Source organism: Ascaphus truei, chromosome 17 (genome assembly GCF_040206685.1).
Source record: "Ascaphus truei isolate aAscTru1 chromosome 17, aAscTru1.hap1, whole genome shotgun sequence".
In the NCBI taxonomy this organism is placed as follows: Eukaryota; Metazoa; Chordata; class Amphibia; order Anura; family Ascaphidae; genus Ascaphus; species Ascaphus truei.
Genome location: NC_134499.1, coordinates 20,879,893 through 20,906,566, shown reverse-complemented (window position 1 = coordinate 20,906,566; position 26,674 = coordinate 20,879,893). Strand labels below are relative to the sequence as shown.

The following is a 26,674-nucleotide window of genomic DNA, read 5'->3' as shown; positions in this document are numbered from 1 at the left end:
CATTGTCCCTTATTCACTCTTGATTGTAAGCTCTCAAGAGAAAGGCCCACTACCTCTTTGTTTCTGTTTGTGCATGTTTATCCTCACCTGTATGTAAATTTTCATGTTTTTGGAATATACATCACTCTGTACCCCATTGTACCGTGTTGCGGAATGAGTTGACGCTTCACAAATGAATGATCTGTAAAACAATAAAATGTAAGAAATAAAATAATTATTAGGAAAGATAGAAGCTTTAAGGCTGCACACAAGCAATATCTTGTATGTATGTATATATATATATATATATATATATATATATATATGGAGAGAGCGCACGCCCCATAGCGTAATACTGTTGATTTAATATTAAAAGGGAAGGGAAGGGGGGGGGTAAAGAAATGCACTCACAGGAGTAAAATTCAATTAAAACATTGTGTGAATAATTCACCACCATCCGGTCTCTGCACTGCAAACGTCCACAGATCTTGGCTCCCTCAGGGCTGCGTGGAGATGATACTGTTCACAGGAGGCCAGTGGTGTAGTTCGCCGACAAAGATTCAGTCCATGTGGTTCCGTATATTGCCTCTTCCACTTGAAATGGCCACAAAGGGAATCTCGCGCTTCAGTGCTGCCTCGTGCGCAGCGTCGCGATGACGTAATTGCGCAATAGGAATCCAGAGGGCGACTTTCTCAAAGGGCGATATACGGAACCACATGGACTGAATCTTTGTCGGCGAACTACACCACTGGCCTCCTGTGAACAGTATCATCTCCACGCAGCCCTGAGGGATCCAAGATCTGTGGACGTTTGCAGTGTAGAGACCGGATGGTGGTGAATTATTCACACAATGTTTTAATTGAATTTTACCCCTGTGAGTGCATTTCTTCCCCCCCCCCCCTTCCCTTCCCTTTTAATATTAAATCAACAGTATTACGCTATGGGGCGTGCGCTCTCTTCTTTCTCTTTTTATTTATATATATATATATATATATATATATATATATATTCTGTTCTAAAAGAAAATACTTGTAGCATTTAAAAAAAGAAAAACAGAATTATAATTAGTGATGTACTTGATACCTGGAAATTACCCGGTTCCCTGCATTCCCGGCAATATTTTCGGTACCCGAACCCGGCTCCTACGGGCTGGAACCCGGTGTCGGGTAATTTCAATTTTGCTCTGCTCCTGCTGTTGTCCTCTTGGAGAACGACAGGATCAAAGCAGTAGAAGACTTACCTGCAGCCATTGGCGGTGGGTGAGGAGGACTGTGGCAATATCCTGGTGGAGGTGGCAGCAGACGACGTCATTCTTTAGCCGGTGGGAGCAGCAAGAGAAATCCTTCATAGCCGGTGCCGGTGGGAGCAGAGGAACATGAGTCCGGAGCAGGAGAGTTACTATTGGACAGCCGGGGAGGTGCAGCTCCGGGGAGGTGCAGGCTGTCTAATAGTAACGCTCCTGCACTGGTCACGTGTTCCCATGCTCCCACCAGCACCGACTGTAAAGGATGTCTTCTGTTGCTCCCACCGGCTAAAGAATGATGTCGTCTGCTCCCACCGCAACCAGGATGTCGCCATCGTCGTCCTCACCCTCTGCCGCAGTCCTTCTCACCGTCCGGCACCGGCTGCAGGTAAGCCAAAAGCTGGGTAATTTTTTTTTCCGTAGGTACCCGGGACCAGTTACCCAGTCATTGTTGGTACCCGGTACAAAACGAATTATAATGTAACAAGCCTTTTTTGTTTCTATACCAACCATTTACAAAGTCACATCCCCTTCCTCATCTGAAATAGGCTCTGGCACACCCCTTTTTGATCCCTGCCCCCTCTCTAGCCACTACCAATTGTATCTAGTGACTGCCTGGTCACATGATCTTCCTCACAGAACTTTGCATCTTTGGTCCTCTTCTGCTGTACTAACAGCCATTTAGTGAACCCCTGAGCAAAATCTTTACCGATCGATCACAGGAGATCGGATCGATCGGCAACTTAGCTAATTACTTATCATTGTGTGGATTGTATTGATGCACATATTAAAGGGAGGGGGGAGCGGCAGCTTGGACTGGTGGGAAGCCCCAAATACAAACCGTTGCCTCATTATTACATTTTATGTAGTCAGTGGGTTTTTGTGGTCCCCGCTTTTTTGCCTAATTTAGGAAGATGTATATTGTAAATTGTGTACAGGCATTTTCACAGCAGGTCAAAGCCGCTTCATACACTCTTCCTGCCAGCTCATTATTGGTCTGTGTTAAACTCGTGTTCCTGTTATTTTAGGCTCGGTGCCTTTCCAATACTTATGATAAGGAGATGGATGAAAAGTAGATATATTCAAAATCCTGATTAGCTGCGTTGCTTTCTGTTACAACAAATCAGATGGTCTTTTAATAATCCAGGCTTCCATGTCCTGCAATTATGTAGTCAATTATAGAAGGTACCGTAATTGGACAAAGCAATCAGTTGATCTTAATTCACGGTGAAGTACATTAGCCGCAATTGCATCCAAGTGCAGATCAGCACAATCTGTTTGAGGTCATCTTTCCATAATTAGGCTTTGGGGAATTACAGCAGAAATGTTTTGGTCATGCTAAAACCACACTAAATCAAGAATGTGTGTGTATTTCTTACAACCCCTTTTACAAAGTTTTAGTATGCAGTTCTCTTGTCGGCTTCAGGTGAAAATATACGGAATTGCAGATTGTGTATGTATAATTATATTTATATAGCGCCAACAGTGTACGCAGCACTGTACAAAATTACGGTACAGAGGAAATGAAGTTCAAACAATGGGGATACAAGCACCCAAACCGCTTACAATACAAGTGATTTTCTTTGAACAAAATAACAAGAATATCTCAATGTTGTTGAAAACAAATATTTTCCTGTCCCACGGGTCTTCTACTGGGTGAGTATTAAAATGTCATATTGATATGACATATATTGATTTCAGATGGCAGAAATTGCAGTTTTTCTGGTTTTAAAAGCTCCTGTTGAAAATCTAAAGCGTGCAAGTTTCATCTTGGTCCTAAGCAAAAATACTCTGGTTTTAACACATTAGTGCTTTCCCGTCAAACTGAATTGGCAGCTTTACCCCAAAAGGGATGATTGGTAAAAAAAAAATATCTCTTTTATTTTAGGTGCGATATTGCAATTCTTTAGACGAGGAAGAAAAGCGAGAGCTTAAACTCTTCAGCAACCAAAGAAAAAGAGAGAATTTGGGAAGAGGCAATGTTAGACCGTTTCCAGTAACGATGACCGGAGCCATTTGTGAGCAGGTAAATATAGCGGACTTGTTTTTACTCCACGTGGGCAGTTTTCCACTAGGAACACAATTCAAAAGGTAAGGCAAGATGTATGTTGTGCCCAGTTCTTGTGTATGCCCAAGATAAAGCCTCAAACGCCTACAAAAATCAAGTTTCAGACACAAATGTGAAAACAAAGATATTTTAATTTGATAATTTGTCTGTTTGGAAGGTAGTTTAAGGCTACGCTTATAGTGACTGTGACGTCTCGCTGGGTCGCTGGAAAAATCAAATTGAGTTGACTTCCAGCGATCGCGACCAAGCCATCGCTGTGGCGGCAATGCATTTGTTTTGTCGTGTCGCTGTCGCCGGCACAATAAGCGCAGCCTTATTCAGCACGTGGCATGCCCCTTGGTTCTATCACTTTCAAAGAGCAGGAGTTGATTAACAGAAAGCCCATAGCTCTTCTGTTCAGCATCAAATATTAGTGGCAGAGCATAAACTGGCATTCCTCCTCCTGATTATATTTTAAAAAAAGCTAATACAAACTTTTTATAGTGAACTAGAAGAGGGACATTTTCTAGTGAATATTCCCCGAGCCCTCCTTTTTATATTTTACCTTCAGTCTAATTACTGAAAAACCGTCATATTACTTTGTTAATTTATATTGCATGTACCATGTTGCAAAAGTATTTGACACTTGAGAAAGCTCTTTCACCATTGGAAACATTACTAAAGGGTTACAGTCCTAATGGGATTATTATATTAACCCTAGAAAATGTCATTCTTGCCGTTATACCCGAATTATCTTGCATATGTTCTGTCCAGAAAGCTTCCCATTTGTGTCCTCATTAAGCTGCTGTTTCTGTACCTGAAGCTCATGGGATTCCGTTGGTTTCCTGCTCTACTGAGAATTAGTTGTGGTTCATATTAGCCCACATTAAACCTGCTTCTGTGGTAATTTAATTTACGACGCCATTTTAATGGTTCACTCCATTTGAAAACAATCGCAATGTCATGATGTTAACATTTTGTCACAGCACATTTTAAGGCATGGATATTTTTTCTTCTGATCCTTTTTAAAGCGCTTGCTCTGATTTTTAATTATTTCCTCATTTAATCTTTGCATTTTAATATTTCCCTGTTCTGGTTTCTTTAGACCAGTTTTGGTTGGACAGGCTCCCTGTGGAGGGAAGCTAGACTCGGGGCTGCACATTTACTACAGAATAGTTAATTCTGAAGTCTAAGCAATTTTTGTTATTAGATGCAGCTTCAAATAACTCTGAATACAATCCATATTAACCTCAGGAGCATCTCATTGGTGACCTACATAGGAAAATCATTTTGGAATCCCATTTCCCAGACGTTAATAGGACATATGACTGTAACCTCATAAGAGCTCACAACATCAGGGTTATATCGCAACTAGTTACAATTCACTTTGTCCAATATTTGGTAGAATGAATTGGTTTAGTATGTTAAACAAAATGATGTTATTGGTAAAGGGGGGTATTGACAGACCAACTATACTCTGCATTTTATATATATATATATATATATATATATATATATATATATATATATATATATATATATATAATTTATATTATATATATATATATATATATATATATATATATATATATATATATATATATATATATACAGTGTTATACATACTGTTATATATAATATATATATATATTATATATATGTGTGTGTGTGTATATGCCATGATTTTATTTATATGTATTTATGGCTGCTTTATCTGTATCAAAATGGTGTGTGTGTGTGTCTAAATATGTATATAACAGAGTTCCTCTTTATCTGTAATAGTGTGGCGGTCAGATTAATGGAGGAGACATAGCTGTCTTTGCATCAAGAGCAGGACATGGGATTTGCTGGCATCCCCAGTGCTTTGTGTGCACCATATGTAATGAATTGCTAGTTGATCTTATTTACTTCTATCAAGATGGAAAGATCTACTGCGGCAGGCACCATGCTGAATGTTTAAAACCTCGATGTGCAGCATGTGACGAGGTAAGAACAGATTAGGCTAATCGCCGGAAATCCACTTTCCAGTAGTAGAAAAGGATCACGCTGCTCAATTCATCTGTCTGCAACTCTCTGGGGATTGTGCTAGCTACAGGTATTAACATTACTAAAATACTGTGTGACATCCACAGATCTGTAAAATTATGTTGAAGTACTCATGGGTCCACTTAATCGAGTCATTTAAAGGTTACAGCAATACTGTGCTGCAAAATGCTACAGTATTTGCTAAATTTTCTTGAGTGCTGTATTGTTTGAGTCCAGTCCAGAATACAACTGCACCACCCCCAGGTGCACTAATTCAATTGTTTGTCTTTGTAACACATCAAGTGTGTGTGTGTGTGTGTGTGTGTGTGTGTGTGTGTGTGTGTGTGTGTGTGTGTGTGTGTGTGTGTGTGTGTGTGTGTGTGTGTGTGTGTGTGTGTGTGTGTGTGTGTGTGTGTGTGTGTGTGTGTATCTATATAAATTATATATATGTATGTATGTTGTGGTCTATTTTCATAATATATTTCCCTGTATTCTGACCTATGTAAAGCCATTTACAAATACCTCATCGGGTGGTAATGGGTAAAATAATGAGATACGTGGTTGCAATTATTTGGTAAAGGGATCCAAACTAGAAACTACTTTGCACGTGATACATGTTTATTCTTGGCTTTTTCGCTGCCAGTAAAGTCTTATCGCGCATTTTAAATTAAAACTTTTCAGGCCTATCTGGCAGCTTAGTTGTCAACTCTTTCAGTGCCAGAGGCTTCTTCTGCCCGCAGTGCGGAGCGAGGAATTCCTTCCGGCTATTCATTACTTCTGCCCGCAGTGCGGCGCGAGGAATCCCTTCCGGCTATTCATTACTTCTGCCCGCAGTGCGGAGCGAGGAATCCCTTCCAGCTATTCATTACTTCTGCCCGCAGCGCGGCGCGAGGAATTCCTTCCGGCTATTCATTACTTCTGCCCGCAGTGCGGAGCGAGGAATTCCTTCCGGCTATTCATTACTTCTGCCCGCAGTGCGGAGCGAGGAATCCCTTACGGCTATTCATTCTGCCAAAAACACGGCGTTCATATTTTGAAATGTGTAGTCAATAATTAAAAATGCTATAATTACCCATTGTAAGAACTGAACATCAGTATTGATTGGTGACATCTGAAACAAAAAGAAAACCCTGTAAATGCAGCACTCAAGAACATTTATGGATAATGATAAGGTCATAAAAATGAATTTTTAATACATAATTGATATAAAATAGGTAAACAGAACAAGTGTACATATACGACAAACGTGTGTGTTGCAACCACTTTGTGTAGTTAGAGGCAGCAAAAAATGCCACGGCTAAATTATTTAAGTAAAATCCTAGTAATTGAGGGGAAAAGTGGTTAATTTCACAAAGTGAGGAGTGGTTTGAACACATAAAAAGAGCACCGTTAAAAATAGCAGAGGCTATAATAAAATCCCAGTCTCAGGAGGGTAGATGGCAGATAGTCTGTTACAAATGAGCAGCAGACCTAATTGCTAAATGTAGGTGAGGACTAAATTATTAAGGGTTAATCCTTAGATGTCCAATAGGGTTAAAAAAAATAAGTGACTAGCCAATATAATATAAAGCTTCTCAGGAATTATGCCTGCCTTGTCTGCTCATCCCTAGTTTAGATAGAGGAGGAATATGTATAGGTAGAAAGATGGAAGGAGAGGGTCCCTATCGATCAACTGCTTCTAAATCGCCTTACTTGAATCATCTGAGTGGGACGCACATCACTGCGAGCTGCTGAGGAAGGAGGGCGCCAGGAATAGGGTAGTTTCTCATAGCGTCCCCTTGAGCTGGTCGCTGACATATGACGTCAGCGAACGAGCGCCGACGTACGTTTCTTGTGTGATGACATGCTTCTTCCTTGGTGGGGGGGGGGGGAGTTTATGTACCACTTTGGGGCAGGGCCGGCGCAAGGGTTCCATGCGCCCTAGGCGAAAATTAAAATTTGCGCCCCAATTGTATTCTGTCTTATCTGTGCCGGACGCCTCCGTTCTGCCGCCCTGCTTCTCCCTCAAAATCAAGCGTCCAATTACGCCACGGACGTCACAACTGACACCACATGGCAACCGTGGCGTTGTGATGTCAAATTACATTGCGTTACCATGGTAACGAGACACTGTGCGACGTCACACAAATTTGACGCTGGATTCTGAAGGAGAAGCAGGGCGGCAGACACAGGCAAGTGCCTAAGGACAGCTGTCACGGGAGACCAATGCTTTTAACACTAAAATACCCGGATCTTTTGATTGAGCTAAGCAAGAGCTAAAATAAATTGTGATTTATTTACAGAATGGACATACACAGCTTGATTTACAACGAAAAATACACTTCCTAGTTACGCTGTTAAGTCTGGTTACAGGATGGATCTTTCACTGCATGATGAATCTTATTACATGATGGAACTCCTTCCCCATGGGCTGCAGGGTTTTTTATGCACTAAACAGGCCTATACTTAACCCATGCAGCCAATCTACTCCGTGGAAATAATTCCTTCACCCTATCATGGAATTGCCACTACTTTGCAAACCTGACAGAGGGGCTTCTTAGTCTGCTCTGGGCATGTGCCCACTTTGCACCTTGGCCGCTTGGCATATGAGGCCCGTGCACTTTCCCTTGCGCCGCTCAGTCCATTTGCAAGGGTGGCTTTGAAATTCTCTTCCTTGCTAACAAAAGGTTTAACATTCCCATATCCTGGACTGCCTTTTAAGCTTGGAGTAGCCACCCTGTCTCTGGCGTGTTAGATGCCTAACATGTTGGTACAATTAAAATAGGGGGACTTTAATTCATTCATTTTTTTTATATAACTCTATAAAAATTGCGCGACATGATAGTTCCTGATTTTTCCCAAACAGTGCTCACAACAAATCTCATGACGCTAGGAGCTTCCTAGCTAAAGTTAGCAAAAAGCCGCCTGCTATGCTGCTAGGTTTTAAAACCATTTTTCCTTTCACACGCTTACACGAAAACAGTGCCACAGTTATACACATAATCTTAAAAATGACTTTACTCTGAACCCCCCCACTGAGGTTCGCGGGCATATACCAGGGAACCTGAATGTAATTCATTCCCCTGCCCGGTCTTACTATTCTGGTCTGTGCTGAAGCAGGGAAATGTCCGCTGCATAACACTCCTGGAATGAGACATACATATACAGTTTTATCACAAGACACAGTGTTTCTGCCATGATTGGGTTGCAGAGCTGACGATCACAATTCCCCAATATGGCTCGGGGGCATCCAGCTGGGCTAAATACCTTTATTTACTGGCCTGGGTACCCCTTCACAATTACAGCAGCAGATTTGTAAATCCGCCGCTGGGCGTAGCTATCGGGGCTGCAGGGGGTGCGATTATTACTAATGCGCCCCTAGGAGATTTTGCCCCCTAGGCGACAGCCTATGTTCGCCTAAAGGACGGGCCGGCCCTGCTTCGAGGCACTCATTTCTGCTTTTCACTAGATTTGTGACCTGTTAGCTGAGAAACCGCTTTGATGAAACCCAGGGATCACAGTTTACACACGTTCTTGAAAATATTTGAATTGATGTATGTCCTGTTGAGATAGTGAGGAATAGTTAGTGTTATCTCACCTTTTATATATAGCTATTCCGCATGAATCACACTGAAACATGTCCCATGACAGGATGACGTAGGATTAAACTGAGCTTTGGTGAGACGTGTAAATCGAATGTGAGCTTCTATACTCAAAACGCTCAAAACACTGCAGGCAGTTGGTGGTATATGTTTCACAAATTCATTTTTACATTTGGGGAATAGAAGGATACATTTTTTTTTAATGATAGTCATAAACGTTTGTTAAAAACAGTATGAAAAGTCACCAGGCTCAAGCGTGAAAACTGACTAATTAATCTTTAGAAGCATTCTATTTCACAAACCGTGAAACTAAAATAGAAACAATTTGTTAATGAAAAAACTAAAAGGAAATAATTCAAGTTTTAACCTGAAGTAACCTAAATGAACATCAGTGGATCAAAATGATGAAGCAAGTGTATCATCTAATATTATTACTGTCATGTGATCGGGCAATACAAAAGCGATTACAGTACAATGTTTCCGAAAGGTTCACGTGCAAGTAATTATGTTGAAGTGAAGCATTGCCATGTTTCTGACAGACACAGGTCTGTTCAAATATTGATAAGTTTGGTTAGTACCGCAGTTGGACAAGTAAGATACTGCTTCTCTAATGAATCCTTTATCACCTGAACCTTTTCCAAGTCAGTAGACAGGCCATCTAGATTCTGGTCTATTATGAGTCAGAAACCTTGGATATAATTTCTGAATGCCTTGATATAACAAAATGACAATCGTTTTGTCCGAGTTCAGTATTGGCCTGCGGTATATAGTAGCGCAAATATCAACTTAGGGCCAGATTTGCAGCTTGCCGCAATTCCTTGTTTTTAGATAACAAATTGCATTGCTTCAATAACCTCTATCATGAGGTTTGATTGTACACATATATTAATTTTCCCTTTTCTTGTTAGATAATCTTTGCAGATGAATGCACAGAAGCGGAGGGAAGGCACTGGCACATGAAGCACTTTTGTTGTTTTGAATGTGAAACGGTACTTGGGGGTCAGAGGTACATCATGAAGGAAGGCCGTCCTTACTGCTGTAACTGCTTTGAGTCTCTGTATGCGGAGTATTGTGACACATGTGCACAGCATATAGGTAAGTGTGTACTTGTGCTTCTACGTGTATGTTATTGATTAGGAGAGATGTTATAGATATAAAATCATACAGTTGAATGTTACTATTATTAAAACAAAAAGACTGCTCCGAATCCAAGGGCTTGCCATTCCCCCCCCCCCCTATATTTTGTTTCATTTTTGTATTCCAACCCTGACTTTCCATAAACACGTGCTGAACGGAGTCCAGTAGGAACCATAAAGTTGATGTAAAGGGAGAGAACTGAAGTGAAATTGTACAAATGTATTTTTTATGACTATAAAATGTCCCAGTGGCCAACATTTAACTGGAACTCTGCCCCACAAAGAGACAACGCAGATACTGTAAATCCGAAGCCAAGTAAAAGAGTGAGCATATCTATTACATTTATGTCAACTCCGTCAGTGCCAGAGGAGGCTGAAAGTAAGTGCAGCAAGATGTGCTGCAGGGAAGAGGTTAATAACAGCCTTGGACTATAAGGTATCTATTTGAGCCCTCTGTATTTTTGAGCATTTATACTGACTCTGTTCAGCAGTTGCTGTGTTGCCAGGGAAATTAGTTGTTGTGCTGAATATATTAGAGTTCCAGATCGCTCTCTGCAGCGCGAGATGCTATAAATATATTGTGATGTGCTAGTTGCTAAGGTACCAATGCATTTTAAACAAGAGCCATAAAATATAAATACGGTAACGCTGCCGTGATGAGGTCCATAGACTTTGTAGCCTGATTCACTCTCGATTTAACTTTAATCATATTTTTATTTTTTTCCTGCCTCCAGCACCCTTTTCAAATAGTGGTTACAATGCGTCATCCATACGGATGGGTGTAGGGCTTTCATATTGTACTTGACCCTTTCTGTTACCAAGTCACGGAGATTTTAACTACTTGGCCTGTAAGGCTAAACATCAATGTGTGATCCCCAAGATCCGGAGAAGAACCGCTTGGGGTCTTGCTGTGTCTGTTGATACTAGAAAAAATAAACCACTTTTTCTAACCAACGTGTTAAGTTCTCTTGGAGGAGGATATGCAGACCTCCACAAGGGAAAGAGGCTTTTTAATGTGTATGTTTGCTAAAATGGGGTCCATGGCAGGCCCATCTGTGTGATTACGTTCCACAGCAGTCTGGGAGCAGAGCATCATGTAGCTAAATGGATGGGAAATTAGTTGATTGATAAACAACTGAGTTAATCAGTAAATTAATCTCAGATGAAACTGGTAATTTGACGTGCCCCAGGAATTGTAATGACGTACTTCTTCTTTTCTAAAGTCTTTGTGTGATTACTTACTTGGAAGTGAAAGCATACTTCTTTTCCGAACACAAAGGTCTACAAATAGAGAGAAACTCCAGGACGTAACAAAAAGAAATTGAGGGAGGGTAGCTGGAGCAGTGGTGAAGCTACACTTCAGTGATCAATTGTATAACATAACACCGTGGTTTGCAGGGGCAAGAGATTCAGTGTGTGTGTAGAACAGGCCTGCACAACTCCAGTCCTCGAGGGCCTCAAACAGGCCAGGTTTTCAAGATATCCCTACGTCAGCACAGCTGGCTCAATTAGTGGTTTAGTCATACTGAGCTGGCTGTGCTGAAGTAGGGATATCCTGAATACCTGGCCTGTTTGCGGCCCTCGGACTGGAGTTGTGCAGGCCTGGTTTAGAAGTATGTTCAGAAAACTGCTCATCGGCTCATTTTACACTTGTATTAGTCTTTCTATTTGCATCAGTATCAACTGTAAATTGGATTTAAGTCCATTAGCTAGAGAGCCTTGGACATCGCAGATGTACAGTTTTATTTTAATTGACGCAAACTGAGACAAATGTAAGTTAGAAGCGATACCTTTTAATGGCCAACTAGTGGTTAAAAAGTTAGGTCCCTTCAGGCTTATAAAGCAAACTGAAATGGCATGTCCTATTTATACAAGGCTAGTAAAACTTGCAAGACGTGGTATACAGATATAAATTAATGTGATATAAAAAGTAACATACAGGAGCGCTGCAACAAAGGCAGTGTAACTGGGTCACGAATTAGAACGGAGGTGTGAGATGTCTGGGCAAATTGTAACCACAATGCAAGGAAATGGAGATGGCTAAGGAATTAGACTGAAGGTGTGATAAAAACAGCAGTGGGTGTTACTGCAAAACTAGGGCACGGAAAAGCATCAGATCTAACCAAGAAAAACAGCATGTTCTGCTTGTTATGGACCAGGTTACCTTGGTACATAACCCCCATGCTTTACTCTTTCTTTCATTTCCACTTTTATTTGGTGGAAATTAATTGTATTGTTGCTATGAAAGCCAAGTCATGGAGTTTCAGGCTATCCAGCTTTTGATGGCACTTGATTTCCAATTATTCTGATGGTGTACTGAAAGTACTTGAATTTTGCCCTGATTTTAGGACCAGCTCCATTCTCTTCTATCATCATAAACAATCTTGCATATTGGATACAATACACAATAAATTGCTCTTAAAGTAGCATTCCCACCTGAAATTATTTATTTTTAAAACCTTACCTAAAGTAGGGGGTCTGTCGGAGCTGATCCGTGGTTCCCCTGATCTCCAGGGACTCCCTGGTTGCCAGTTTTTTTTTGTAGTTTATTTAAAAAAAAATACATCTGCATATGGCCACAGGGTTATTAATTGAAAGTTGCAATGTCATCTGTGAATTATGGTGCCTTAACAGGTCAGGGGACCACAGAATAACCCTGGTTCAGGTGACTAAAGAAGAAAAAAAATGCAGACGGGGCTGCTGCTTTAATTGTAGCACCAGGATAATTTGCATACAATTGAGAAGCCAGTAATGCAGAATAAGCTAATTATTTGGTCTTAAAAATGACAAGGGCATCTTGAATAAATTTCACAATTTTGCATGATTTGGAGCATTTCCTGCTTGAGAATAGTTCCATGGTATGAAGGCCGTTTTATCATTACATTACCGATAGCAGAGAGATTGAAAATGTGCATGTCTCTGTGTCCGTGTAACAAACTACTTTGCACAGTATTTTCCCTGTTTATATTGGTGAGCGACTTTGGTAGTGTCCATAGCCTTAACCTTAGGAGGAGTTGTCATATGAGGGGATATGATACGTCTAAGAGGGGATATGATAACTATATACAAATATATTCAGGGACAATACAAGGAGCTTTCAAAAGAACTATTCATCCCAAGGGCGGTACTAAGGACTTGGGGCCATCCCTTAAGGTTGGAGGAAAGGAAATTTCACCAGCAACAAAGGAAAGGGTTCTTTACAGTAAGAGCAGTTAAAATGTGGAATTCATTACCCATGGAGACTGTGGTGGCAGATACAATAGATTTGTTCAAAAAAAGGTTGGATATCTCTTTAGATGGGAAAGGTATACATGGATATACAAAATAAGTATACATGGGAAGGATGTTGATCAAGGGAGTAATCCGATTGCCAATTCTTGGAGTCAGGAAGGAATTAATTTTTCCCCTTAATGGGTTTTTTGTTTGCCTTCCTCTGGATCAATAAGTAAGTATAGATATAGGATAAAGTATGTTGTCTAAATTTAGCATAGGTTGAACTTGATGGACCTATGTCTTTTTTCAACCTCATCTACTATGTAACTATATATATATGACGAGAGGTGTTAAATTCTGCATCATTTCAGTCCCTGACTACTGTCATAAACAATTCTGTTTTTGTAACAGAATATATAAGTATTTTACTGTGTTTTTTTGTCATGTTGGATGTAGCATTGAGCTTCTCTGTCGTCTGTTATATACATATGCCACGCTCAATAGCACTCCTTTTTGACACTTATTTACATATATTTTGTTAACCTATTCTCAGCTGTTTCAGCTGTTGGAGGTTAGTGGCTCCTCCTTCCCAGGTTTTAAGCCCGCCCCTCCCCACTTCCCAAGTTGGTGGGTCCTTTCATTCTACTGGATATACAGTAGATCCAATGTGGTCTTTCTCCATCCTAATAGAGGTAAATGAGAATTTTAATACTAATAGAGGTATATTCGTATTTTATCTGGTAGTGTTAGGACTTGCAAACAGGGTCTGCCTTGTCGTGGCTCGCAAGCTTACAATGCTTTGGCCAAAGAGTTAAATTAAATGACCCCTTTTCAAGAGAATATATAAGTATTTTACTGTGTATTTTTGTCATGTTGGATGTACTGTAGCATTGAGCTTCTCTGTCTGTTGTATACATATGCCACGCTCAATAGCACTCCTTTTTGACACTTGTATACATATATATTTTGGGGGGGCTCAGGGGTTCCCAAAAAGAGCTTACTGGGGTTTTGTGTTCTGTTTTTGCAACAGTAAGGTATTTGGAAATATCTATTACATCCTATCCCTGCTTTACTTTATTAATCAATTTAGTAATAGAGTACCTCAAGTTTAAAATCTACACCCTATTAGTCACCCTTCTTTTCAGAAACTGTGCCAGACATTTTACCTTCAAGATACAGTATATGGGTACAAGTAATGGTACACTACTGTATATACCAATAATATTTCTTTAAAGAGGTAACAAGTTAATAACACCTCCTTTTTTCTTATTGTTATACTCATTGTATCTGAACCACATTGCTGACTCTTTACATCACTGTGCACTGTTCTAATTTAAGGCAATTAACTGATTACTAATAATTTAACTATTGCTATAACATTGTTATTGCTTTCGATGACCATAGCACATCCTATTTTACATAGAGAATAGTAATTCATGATTTCATTTTTACTGGCTCTGTTGGGATCAATGTACCAAATCTTTTAATGCTTGAAGGGTCTTGATTGCAATAATGAGGTTTTTTTGTTTGTGTATTCGTTTCAATGAGAAAACAACCCATCAGTAATATACATATGCATCTCTTTTCACGTTCAGCTTTTTGCAACGGATTTTCATTGAACTATATTATGCTACAATATGTTTAAACAATCAGGCTTCTCTAGTCTTCTGTTTTTTAGATTTGCTCATGCCTCGGTAGTAATGTTTCCCGTGCTTTCTTGTCTCTCTCAGGCATTGATCAGGGCCAGATGACTTATGATGGCCAGCATTGGCATGCAACCGAGGATTGTTTTTGTTGTGCTCACTGTAAGAAGTCACTGCTGGGACGTCCGTTTCTGCCCAAGCAAGGGCAGATATTTTGCTCTAGAGCATGCAGTGCCGGCGAGGACCCCAATGGCTCAGACTCTTCGGATTCTGCCTTTCAAAATGCCAGAGCAAAAGAATCCCGACGTAGTGCTAAGATTGGCAAGAATAAAGCAAAGTTAGAAGACGGCAGCATGAGTCAGTGTGGTCAATTACATGTGGTGTCTAATAGACTTTCTGCAGATGTAGATCCCCTCTCTTTGCAGATGGATTTGCTAAGTGTATCAAGTCAAAACCCAAGCCTAAATAGGGAACCGTTATGGAGAAGCAGAGATGAACTGTACCACTATGGTAATAAAATTGAGAGAAGCCAGTCTCAAAGTCCTTTACAGCTTCTCAGCCAGTGTAACATACGGACTTCTTACAATACGGGGCAGGGAGCTGGTGCTCAACCAGATATGTGGGCAAAGCATTTCAGCAACCAGAAGAGAAGCTTGTCAATGATGGGGCACAGTGAGAGTTTCTCCCAGGATAGCAGGGATGATTATTACCAAGGGAGGCTGAGACAGCAGGAAAGTTTTAGTGATGTGTCCAATCACAGTTTTAAAGAGACCAGGTCAAGTCTCAGAGTTCCAAAATTAGAGGATGGAAAAGGTATGAATTCACAGCAGTGTCGGACCAGGCATCCAATCAATGCACTTAAATTCACGGATGGGTTAACACCTACTGAACAAACACCCAGAGGATCAATGGAATCTCTTGCCCTCTCCAATGCGACAGGTAAGATACCAGAGTAAGCCGTTAAGTGCTTGATTCGACTGTTTACAGGTTTTGATCATATCATTTAGATAATCAATGCTCTATAGATATAGTTACACATTAGTTCAATCCCTCTGTTCTAACGCTTATCCGAGTGCATTCTGGTTATTCATAGTCCTGTATCACTTTGGATAATGGCAACTTGGACTCCCAGAACTGGACTCTAGTCTCATGATGCCATAGAACAAGATAAACAGCTTTTATTCTTTTTTTCTTTTTCACTTGTGGTTCAATTAAAGCTGAGCAACATGAACAATGTATATTTTTTGTTGTTGATTCAGGTAAAGTATTGTCCAGGACCGAAAGAGCAATGTAACATAAAGTATGTACTTAGTTTAAATCTAACCATATTAAATGACGGTATATTAACCATATTAAAAACCCTTTTACTTTAGACCAGAGCATAATATAGATTAATGTGTAAAATGAATTATTGTAAAATGAACATGGTCAACTTAAATGAACCATTGTCCTAATATGACTCAACTACAAATCATTTTTTACAAGAAGATAAAAATGAACTTTAAGAGAGAGAATTGTCTTGTGCATTGACTACATCTGTTGCATGCAGGCAGACAAAAGGTTTAAGGTCACTTCTCTGAAAGACATGCCAAGTATGTCTCCATTCCTGAGGATATTTACTTTTCTTTCTTTCATTTTGCAATCAAGCTTTGTTTAGAGTATGGAGTGTACAGTCTGTTGCTCATCGAAAATGAATCCATCGCTGAGGATTTCATTAAGGAAGAAAGTTTCTATATAAATACACAATGGGAATGAAATGTATTCTCTCAAATCAGGCACAAACCGTAGCAAAGTTGGTGTGATGGCTTAGGCGTCGTCCATGCCGCCAGAAGGCGTCCGCGTGCGGCGCGATCATATTGCCTTATGGCATTGATCGCGCCTATAGATTGCGCGGGCGATAGCAGGAGGGGCCGCGCGTTGAATCAGTTGAAACTGATTTCTCGGCGTGACGGGCAGTTCACGTGAGTGGTAAGCCCAATGAGGGCGAACCAGCTCCGTGACATCACAGACAAGCCCCCGACGGCGCTTCTAGCATGTCCTGAAAACGCGAGAGATTGGACTGACCATTGTGACCCAGGCTGAGTCATTATATTAATATTCACTTTATTTCATAGAGCGCTTTTCTCCCAATGGGGCTCAAAGCGCTTTGCAATTACAGTAAAGTGCATGGTACGCAGCACATAGGAATGTTACCAAGTCCCAGATGAGCTTACAATCGTATGATTTTTGGTGCCTGAGGCACAGGGAGATAAAGTGACGTGCCCAAGGTCACAAGGAGCTCTCCTGCTTCAAACGGAGTGTCATTGTTATCAGATTCTCTGTCTTTTACTCACTGAGCCATTCCTTCTCTCCTTCTTCTTCACCAGGAAATACATTGTAAACTCTCAGTGGCAGGGATTATCGAGTCTGTACCACGTATTGTCAGCACTACATGAGCAAATTATTATTTGTTTGCACTGGGATGAGGTATAAACAGGTCAAACATCTGCAGAGAGCCTACAAACAATCAAATCAAAAAAGTAAACAAATGACCAAATCTGTGTGTTTAGTACATATTGGCTTGTCCCTAATAAATTCCTTTCCTGTATCATCGTAGCTTCGTATGCAGTGTTAGGCCCAGGACATAGTGCACTCAGCGTCGCTGAGCCGCGCTGAACAGATGCACAAAGCCCCTGCAACTGTTATCAGCGCGGCTATAATTTCTTGCTGATGCGTGCAGAGGCTGAGAAACTTACCCGAGACAGGCAAGTTTGAAATCTTCCGCTCGGAGAAGCGGAACCCATCCAATGGGTCTGCAGCCGGTCCGGCATTGTAACTACCAGACAAGACAGGCAGCACAGAGGTGTGTGTGTGTGTGTGTGTGTGTGTGTATCTGTGTGTGATGTGTGTGTGTGTGTATGTATGTGTGTGATGTGTGTGTGCGTGTGTGTGTATGTATGTGTGTGTGTATGTCTGTGGGATGTGTGTGTGTGCGTGTGTGTATGTGCGCGTGCGTGAATATATTTATCAAAGTTGCACAATGTTAATAAATAATTTATTCTCACATGTCTTTTTTTTTTAATTTTTAAAATATTATATAATATATACACACACACACACATATACACACACACAGGTTCCCCAGTGACACACAGACCACTTCAAAGTGACACACACACACACACACACTGACAGCTACCAAGTGACACACACACAGTGATACCCGCCTCCCAAGCGCGCTTGCTGTCTCCTCTGCCAGGACAGCAAAAAGCTCCTGGTAGAGCGAGCGGCAGCAAGCAAGAGCGAGCAGCAGCACCTAAGTGCTTACTATGTCCCAGGCCTTATAGCTGATAAAAGCTGTTAACAATGTCTGCTCGAAGATACCTTTAAGTTGGAGGGGATAGAGATCATGCCCACTGAAGTGAATCTGCTTTTCAACACCTCTACCTCCTGTTTTGGCAGCTGCAGACAAGGGCAATTTATAAAATACAGTCAAACACACAAGGGGAAAGAAAGCATGCTCCCAACAATCGTGCTTTTACATGCCTCAATATTTTGCTAGCACCATTTCTTCAGCCCATGGAATTTAATATATTTATTTTTTTTTCTCCCAAATAGTTTATTGAAAATTTGAAGGGGTACAGGAATTCAAAAGGGAAAACATAAATACCAAAATTGGGAAGGAGAAGGAAATGGGGCGACCAACGTTTAACAAACCTTTTTTTAATTTATTTTTTTAACAAGAACAGTTACAAAAGAAAATAGTCACATCAATATTTATTTATAAAAATGTTTTACCAGGAAGTTATACATTGAGAGTTACCTCTCGTTTTTAAATATGTCCTGGGCACAGAGTTATAACAAATACATGGTTACATTAAAAGAACAGGGTTATACAGTCAATTCCCAGGCATTTCATGGACAGATAAAGTTGGAAAATTGGGTACAGGGGATAAAGGGGCTGGTGAGTTTCAGATTGAAATAGAGCAGCTTTAACATCACTTTAATATCAGCAAACGGCTCACACCTTTAGCTGCACCAAAGGCTGTCTGCCTTTGGGGGCAACGCAGATGTACACTGGGGGTGTTGAGATTCAATGCAGCTGTGACCACAAAGTTCTTTGTCTTCTGGGCACATTAACATTCCAGTGGGTGGGGTCGACGTTCCACAAATATAATCACAGAGATAAACCATCGGGGCAGAGACTGTACATCTCGATTGTAGCGTGACAGATTAGGTGGAACCACCCTCTATTTTAGACTCAATTAAATGGTTGAGGTGGGGACTGATGGGGAACAATGCGTTTTTTCACAGGTCATACCATTAATCTATCTGGATCCAAGGATTCCAAACTTTTTCTAGAACCTTTTCCTGGTATAGAAATGATGTGAGTTTCTCCATCTGCATCTCCTCGTCAATTCTACGCACAACTTTTTGTTTTGAGGGAGCATCTAGCTGCAGTTAATATATGTGAAACGAGTTTACGGCCCAACGGGTTTACATTTTCAATTTGTTTGACTAGTAGAATAGAAATTGGTTCACTGATCATCAAGATTTCCAGTATTTCTTCGATTTTTATATTTTTGATCATGGTCCAGAACCGCTGTATTACGGGTCAGGTCCACCAAACATGTACCATATCTCCCATTTGGCTACACCCTCTCCAGCATAGGCCAGAAGTGCTTGGATACATCAAACGTATCCTCCTCAATCTATTCAGTTTTGCCAGTTCTTGCTGGTTCCTGTCGGGGTTGAAAGGACACCGAAGTTCTCTCCCTCATAAAGGCTTTCTATGAGCCCTGTGGATTTTGCAACACTATAACATATTGTCTGACTGAGCCTTGAAATATGTTTTCTGGTTCAGTAATGTCAACTAAAATGTAACCACTATTTTGTTAGTATCATGTTGGTTTTAAATAATGAAAAACACCAATTGGTATATTCGCGCAATAAGAAATACATTGCACTTTAGATGTCTTGTCTTCCCCAGAGTTCTAAATGAAATGCAAATAAGTCTAAACACCGTTTTTTAATTATTTTTTATTTTACCGTAATAAAATTCACTATCGTCTTAAATAAATTAGTTTGTTAAAATCTTTGTAGCAGGGATTCTTCATGGCTGTAAATCCTTAAAATAACACTGTAGACGCTGCTAGACAATATATGTGAAGATTCAAAACCTTATCTTCCATAAGAATTCCTGTAGCTCAAAGTTTACATCAATATGTTGCTGTCTCAGCATTGAAATGTTTTTCCACCAACTACATTTCCAGACCACATCTTTCACACCCCAGATCCTATAATATTTAAAATCTTTTTTGGAAGTCAACTATTCCATTTCTAATGTCAGAAAAATTTGTGAAGAGGAGTTATGGGAATGTTTGGAACAAAATGTCACTACAATTTTCAGGTCTGTATAACTTTTGGAACAGGCCTGTTACTGATTTATTTGTTTTAGGATTAGGACTGACTGCCATGAAATAGCAATCACTGAGTATTTACTGCTTCATGTGTTAGTGGTAAATACCTGACACTATTTTTGTGTACAGAGGTACTGTACAATGTGAGAGATTTATAGACTGAGCTTTGCATAGCAGAAATATTTTGCTCGCCATCAGTTTCGTTAAACCTTTTCAGTGCCCTTATGATGTTCCTTGTATGTCACAGGCCCTGTCAGGCATGCCAGACACCCCATTAATGTACCAGGTACTGTACATTATGGGGAATTGCTTGTTTTCCAAGGGCTGATCGGGCAGACTGCTCCAATGGCAGGGTCGGCCCAATCAAAGCGGAAGTGGAGCACTTCCGTCTCCATCAGTTGGGGGGGCGGTGGCAGTTATGTGATCACTGCTGAAGCAATGCCATGTCCTGCAAATACTGGAGGTCTGCTGGCACTCTTATGCCGCCAGACCTTCGGCACTAAAAAGGTTAAAGCTGCAGGCCAAGCAATATCCTACACTTTTTATTTTTTTTAATAAGTCAATTCTGTACTATAAGAAAATATTTGTCATTCAGAGTTGTTTACATTAAAAATTTAGCTTTTTTTTTTTTATTCTAATGTAACAAGCCTTTTTTGTTTCTATAGTAACCATTTGCAAAGTCACATCCCCTTCCTCTTCTGAAACCGGCTCTGGCACACACCTTTTTGAGCCCTGCCCTCTTTCTAGCAGTGCACCAATTGTATCTAGTGACTGTCTGGTCACATGATCTTCACCACAGAACTTTGCATCTTTGGTCCTCTTCTGCTGCACTGACAGTCATTTAATGAACCCCGAGCCGAATCTTCGGAGATCGATCGGCAACTTAGCTGATTATTTATCATTGTGTGGATTGTATTGATGCGCATATTAAAGGGGAAAATATATATAAATAAAAAACGGCTGCTTTAAGGGGAAATGGGTCCTTCCTGTGATTTTTATTTCATTCAAATGTATAAAATATTTCAAGGAGTCTATCCTAAGGCTGTTCCATGGCCTAAAAATCAAATTTAAATAGAACCTGTCCATGAGGCTGTTAGACGAGACTGTCTTCTAATGTCCGAGACACACACCACACAAGTGAGGCTTCACAGGGTTGGTTGCTATGGAATTGGACCTTTGGCTGCCACTACAACTCACCACCAGCAGGTCGCCGCTATACAATTTGCCGCTCCAAAAATTAACTAGTCCAGAGGCCGCCACTCCGATGTACCATCTTTAAATGTCCAGCAGGACATTTAAAGATGGCGTGACAGGGCGCCATGGGACTAAAAGTGCACTGTGGCCGAAGTTCATTTTTGGAGCGGAGACTTGCCCCGCGACGAGTTGTAGTGCCGGCGGACTAGCGGCGGCACTTTGGTCACTGCCAATGGGCCACGGCCAAATGTCCTAGACAGTGGTACTATGCGTACCACGGTCTGTCTCCTAGTGCTAATTTCAGCCATATAAACAGCTTCAAGTAAAACCCCAGTGTTCACCATTGTTCTTCTATAAACAGCCTGAAAACTGCAAGCCCTTTGTCTATGCTGTTCAAGCTAAGGAGATTCCACTCTTATTTGCTAAATCAAGAATTGGACAAATCCATGCAAGCTACCTTGATACATTGATGCATACATTGATACAATGTATTTAAAACCAGAGACAGAACATAAAACACAGACAGAGCTCAGTGCACATCCAGTGAAACTCATACACGGTACAGTGCCTAAATATATATGTATAAATATCTATTAATTAAAATGGTCTTTTAGTTTAACATTTTGGCCAAATTGTTGTAAGCCCCTGAGCCACTGCACGGCAGACCTCATTCTCAAGGGTCCCTAACACTAATATAAATTCTTAATAACCTGTGCAATACCAGGAAGAATGATTTATAATAAATCTGTCAATATTAGTTCAAAGTGCAAAGTTCTAAGTCTGATTGAAGCTTTTATTAACCTGTACATTACCAGGAAAAGCACTCTGTATTAGATTTGTCACAATCATACTGCAAGCAAGCAAGTTCCCCTGATTAGGAGATGCTATGGAGTTAGCTTTTAACCATTTAAATGTGGGAGGGGGTAAGCTTCAATTAGGTAGGAGGTTGCCACCCTCCAATCAGCTAAGACTAGCTGAACAAGAATTGTAAAACATACTGGACACCTAACAAGCTCCTATTGAACCCCCAAAATAACCACAACATATATATAAGCATATGAGTGTCACACAGGACACTCTGTCTCTGGTTTTAAATATATATTGCCATGCTCAGTAGCACTCCTCTGTGACACTCATATGCTTATATATATGTTGTGGTTATTTTGGGGGTTCAATAGGAGCTTGTTAGGTGTCCTGTATTGATACAATGTATCAATGTATCTTGCATGTTCTTACTGTAAATCAAGCATATATAACCTGATTGTTGACTACCATCCCCCCAAATAGTTGTGGCATTTATTTACCATATGTAAGCAGGGTAAAACTCATAGGCATGTTATCTCAAATGTTTTCATATTATTGGTTTCATTGTTTCATAGATTTAAATTGTGTGCTGTTACTGATGATAGGAGATTATATGTGACTGCAAGGGAGACAATTGGTCGATATCAGGTTCGTTAGATAGAATTAATTAAAGGGAAGTACTACTATCCATTTGGGTCACGTGGGAATGGGCCTTGAAGGGGTTTATTACCCCAAATCGTTGCCCCCCTATTGTAATTACTGATTGCTCTTTGTGATCCAATAGTTGTGTAGTGTTTTCTCCCTCTGTGTTAGGCCTGGGACATAGTGCCTTTAAAACGTGCTGAGGCTCAGGGAAAGCGGCCTTACACAGCGCGCCATCAGGGGGCGGGCCAGTGACGTCACGGAGCTGGTTCGCCCTCATTGGGGGAACCGCTCACCTGACCGGCCCTGCGCTCCGGCAAGCGGGGAAATTTCAAAACGCCGTCAGACACACGCTTCCCCAAGCGTGCTGACGCGTGCGAGAGCCCCTGCTAAAGCCGCTCTCATTGCGGCTGCAGGGGCTCAGTGCCGAGCAGCAGCACGGGTCAGCGCATAAGCGCTGACCATGTCCCAGGCATTAGTCCTGTACTCCATGATTTTTCTGTACCATTTATTGGTGATTTGCCGTATACTACATATTTTCTTTGCATCGTTATTTTCATGTTCCGGGTTTTAGGTGGTGGATGTGCACTACGTTTCCGTTTGGTATATCTTATGGCTTTCAGCTACCGTATAGTATACTTTGATTTATTTTAGTGTTTCTTTACACTCTCATCAGGATGTTCCTGTATGCTCTGGGTAGTTACACTTGCAGCAGTTAGGCTCATTATAGCTAGTTATTCTGTGTATAACTTAGACTTTCAGTATAACTATGCTGCGAGTTGTGTACTACAAATTGTGTACTGATTGGCTATCTTTGTGTGCGTTTTAGGCCCTTGTTGATACCATAGATTGTATACTGGATGTGTTGTACTTTCCACCTGTTATCATTGTTCAGCTTTATTATAAATGCATTGCTTATTAAACTATACATTTTGAATACGAGTATTTCTTTAGGGGTCTTAGTTACCCCAGTTAGATTGTTACTGTTTGAGTGCTGTGCACAAATGGTTTAATTCTGTAAATTATTGGAGGTATTGGGGATTCCTCATGTCCACCTGCACCGACTCATCTTTAAGATCCTTTGCTACTTGCCAAGAGGGTAGTGCCGTTTGGGTTTGTATATATTGATTTCAAATTTATTTTATAACTTCACTACCAGTGGGACTAGCTGAACCTCTGACAGAGAAGGGGTTAACCTTTACAGTGCCTCTTTACAGAGTCTGGCACCAAAAGGCCACCTGACCACCGGCTCTTCCGTGTCATGTGAATGTGATCGCTTCTGGAGCAACTACATGGTACGGTTGGTGCCTGGATGACATACTGAAGTGGCGCCCCATCATTTTCATCCATTAGGTCAGCCCAATCTACCCCTAGAACATTAGCAAGGGCCCATGCTATACCTGCTACGCGATAAGGCCCCTCTGAAGGTTTACAGATGTTCACATTTCAGACCAATTTTCTACCTCCAAAAATCACAGCACATTCTATACAATATGTAGGTATAAGAAAGGTGGGTAGTTGTGCTGGTCCTTTCTTCCATGTGTTCAAATAAATAGCTGGTCAAGGGATTATTACGGTTATTAGCTGGTCATGGTATGCTAACAAAGTTCTGAGAAAAGTCACAATCATGACTATGTTATTGGTGCTCCATAACATTATTTTACATCAAGTTGTCTCTGAAACCCATCTGGCAGAATTTTACCGCAAAGAACATGATTCAGATGAAAAAGTAAAGTCACTTTCTACGAGATAAATATTTGTGAACCAACTCTGGCTTCAATCTTAACAATCCAAGTCCTGGTAAAGGTCACCAGCAAGAACATGTTGCATTGATCAGTATTTCTACTACCCCATAAGGTATAGCTTTTTTTCCCAAACAATGGTCAGCATCAATAGTTGGTGAATAACAAAATGTTCCTTTGTTTTAGTTTTTGAACCATGACAGGATGCATGTTTTTATTTTATTTTTTCAATTTAAAAATCCACAAATTAGGGGAACTGCATTCAAACAGTTGGCAGGGCACGGGGATTGGAACTTTGCAAGTATTTAGTTTTGTCTTGATGAACTGTATTTTCCAGTTGGGAAGACCACTATTTCAATTAACTTTAACCCTCCCACCTAATAAATAATGGCTGGAAGAGAACTGCCTTTGTATGTTCAGCACTGCTGTTACCAAAATATACTGGACCTCACAGATGGCAGACGCTGAAATGTTTCTTAACTACTTCAATGCTTAGGAGGTGAGAGCCGAGCTCTTCCCTACTCAACTTTTATTAAAGCTGGTAGGTATGCAGGGAACTCAATTTAACATGCTGAATAGTGATTTCCATGAACAACATACAAAGCTCACACATTGTTTTCTAAAAATAATAAAGTAAAATTATAATGTTGAGGTTAAATAATATATTACTCTCTTTAATGGGCATTTCCACTTGGGGCCAAAAAGTTTTTAAACATACCAATGTAATTCATTTTTATTTTGATCATATTTACTAAATGCTGCACTGCCATGAGACCCCTACCGGAGCTGGTAGGTGGCTTTCGACCTATTCAAGTGAAAAGTGTTTTATGGCATAGCACTGCTTAGGAAATGTGGTTTGTAATCACCTGTAAAAATTCTAACTTTCCATTTGTGTCCTGTGAAAACTGTTTTTTCCCCCCATAAAACATTAAATCCAGATAATAAAAATTAAAAAAACATCCAAAACATCTGGGTAGCAAGCAAAAATTGTAAGCATATAACTAATTTAAAATACTCCGATACCCAACAGGCTCTAAAAATGACTACATAATATATATGTGTCAATTGGAGTGCTACTGGGCGTGGCTAAATGTATATAACAAAAAACAAAGAAGCCCAAAGCTACATCCAATATGACAAAAATATACAGTGAAATACCTATATATCTCTTGAAAAAAGGGTCATTTAGTTAAACCCTTTGGCCAAAGCATTTTAAGCCTGCAAGCCACTTCAAGGCATGACCAAATATTGCAGGTCCTAACACCAACTGATTAAAATTCTTATTTACCTCTATAGTTCGAGGAAGAATGATCGCATTGGATCAGTCACAACCAGCTGCATGTCAAATAACTGCTTACTATAGAGATAAATAAGAATTCTAATCAGTTTTCAAAAGATATATATGCATTTCACTGTATATTTTTGTCATATTGGATGTAGCTTTGGGCTAATTTAAAATACTTATTTTTGTCTGCATTTTATTTTTAAACTTTCAATCATTTAAATCAGTCCTCTAGCCTCCACCCCCTCTTCTACCCACTCTCCCCCCCCCCCCCAACAGATCCAGGTTTTCAGGATATCTCCGCTTCAGCACAGGTGGCTCAATCGGAGGCTGTCAAAGCCGAGATATCCTGTAAACCTGACCGGGGGAGGGAGGGGGGACTGGAGTTGAGCACCCCTGATCTAAATGTAACCCATGAAGCAATGCCATTAGTTGACATTGGCTCTAGGATGGACTGGCCTATTTTATGACATACTGTTAAAGCCATGGGACAGACCATCTATGTTGTTATTCATTGTAAAGAGATAGACGACGTGTAACCACCAAGGAATATTAATTATGACTGTTATTAAAAAAAAGTGTCACGGCAGATCCTATATATTTAGTTATTGTGCTAGTGCCTCCCTGTACAATGCATCAACCATTAGGATGCAATTAAAATGTTTTCTTATCCAACATTGTAACGATCCCTACATAAGTCGTACATGGCACAGTTTGCTTTGGAATGATCTTCGAATGTTGCA

At 40.4% G+C, this 26,674-nt stretch overlaps 1 protein-coding gene across 3 annotated transcripts in view; it reads left to right on the top strand.

The window, feature by feature from the left end:
* PRICKLE2 (prickle planar cell polarity protein 2) overlaps positions 1–26,674 on the top strand; it is a 163,881-nt gene that overhangs the window by 125,819 nt on the left and 11,388 nt on the right. For all 3 annotated transcript variants that reach the window (XM_075574256.1, XM_075574255.1, XM_075574254.1), the window contains exons 4-7: positions 3,112–3,249; positions 5,053–5,256; positions 9,785–9,971; positions 14,956–15,807. In XM_075574256.1, the coding sequence (XP_075430371.1) occupies positions 3,112–3,249; positions 5,053–5,256; positions 9,785–9,971; positions 14,956–15,807 (1,381 nt within the window). The remainder of the gene's footprint in view (positions 1–3,111; positions 3,250–5,052; positions 5,257–9,784; positions 9,972–14,955; positions 15,808–26,674) is intronic.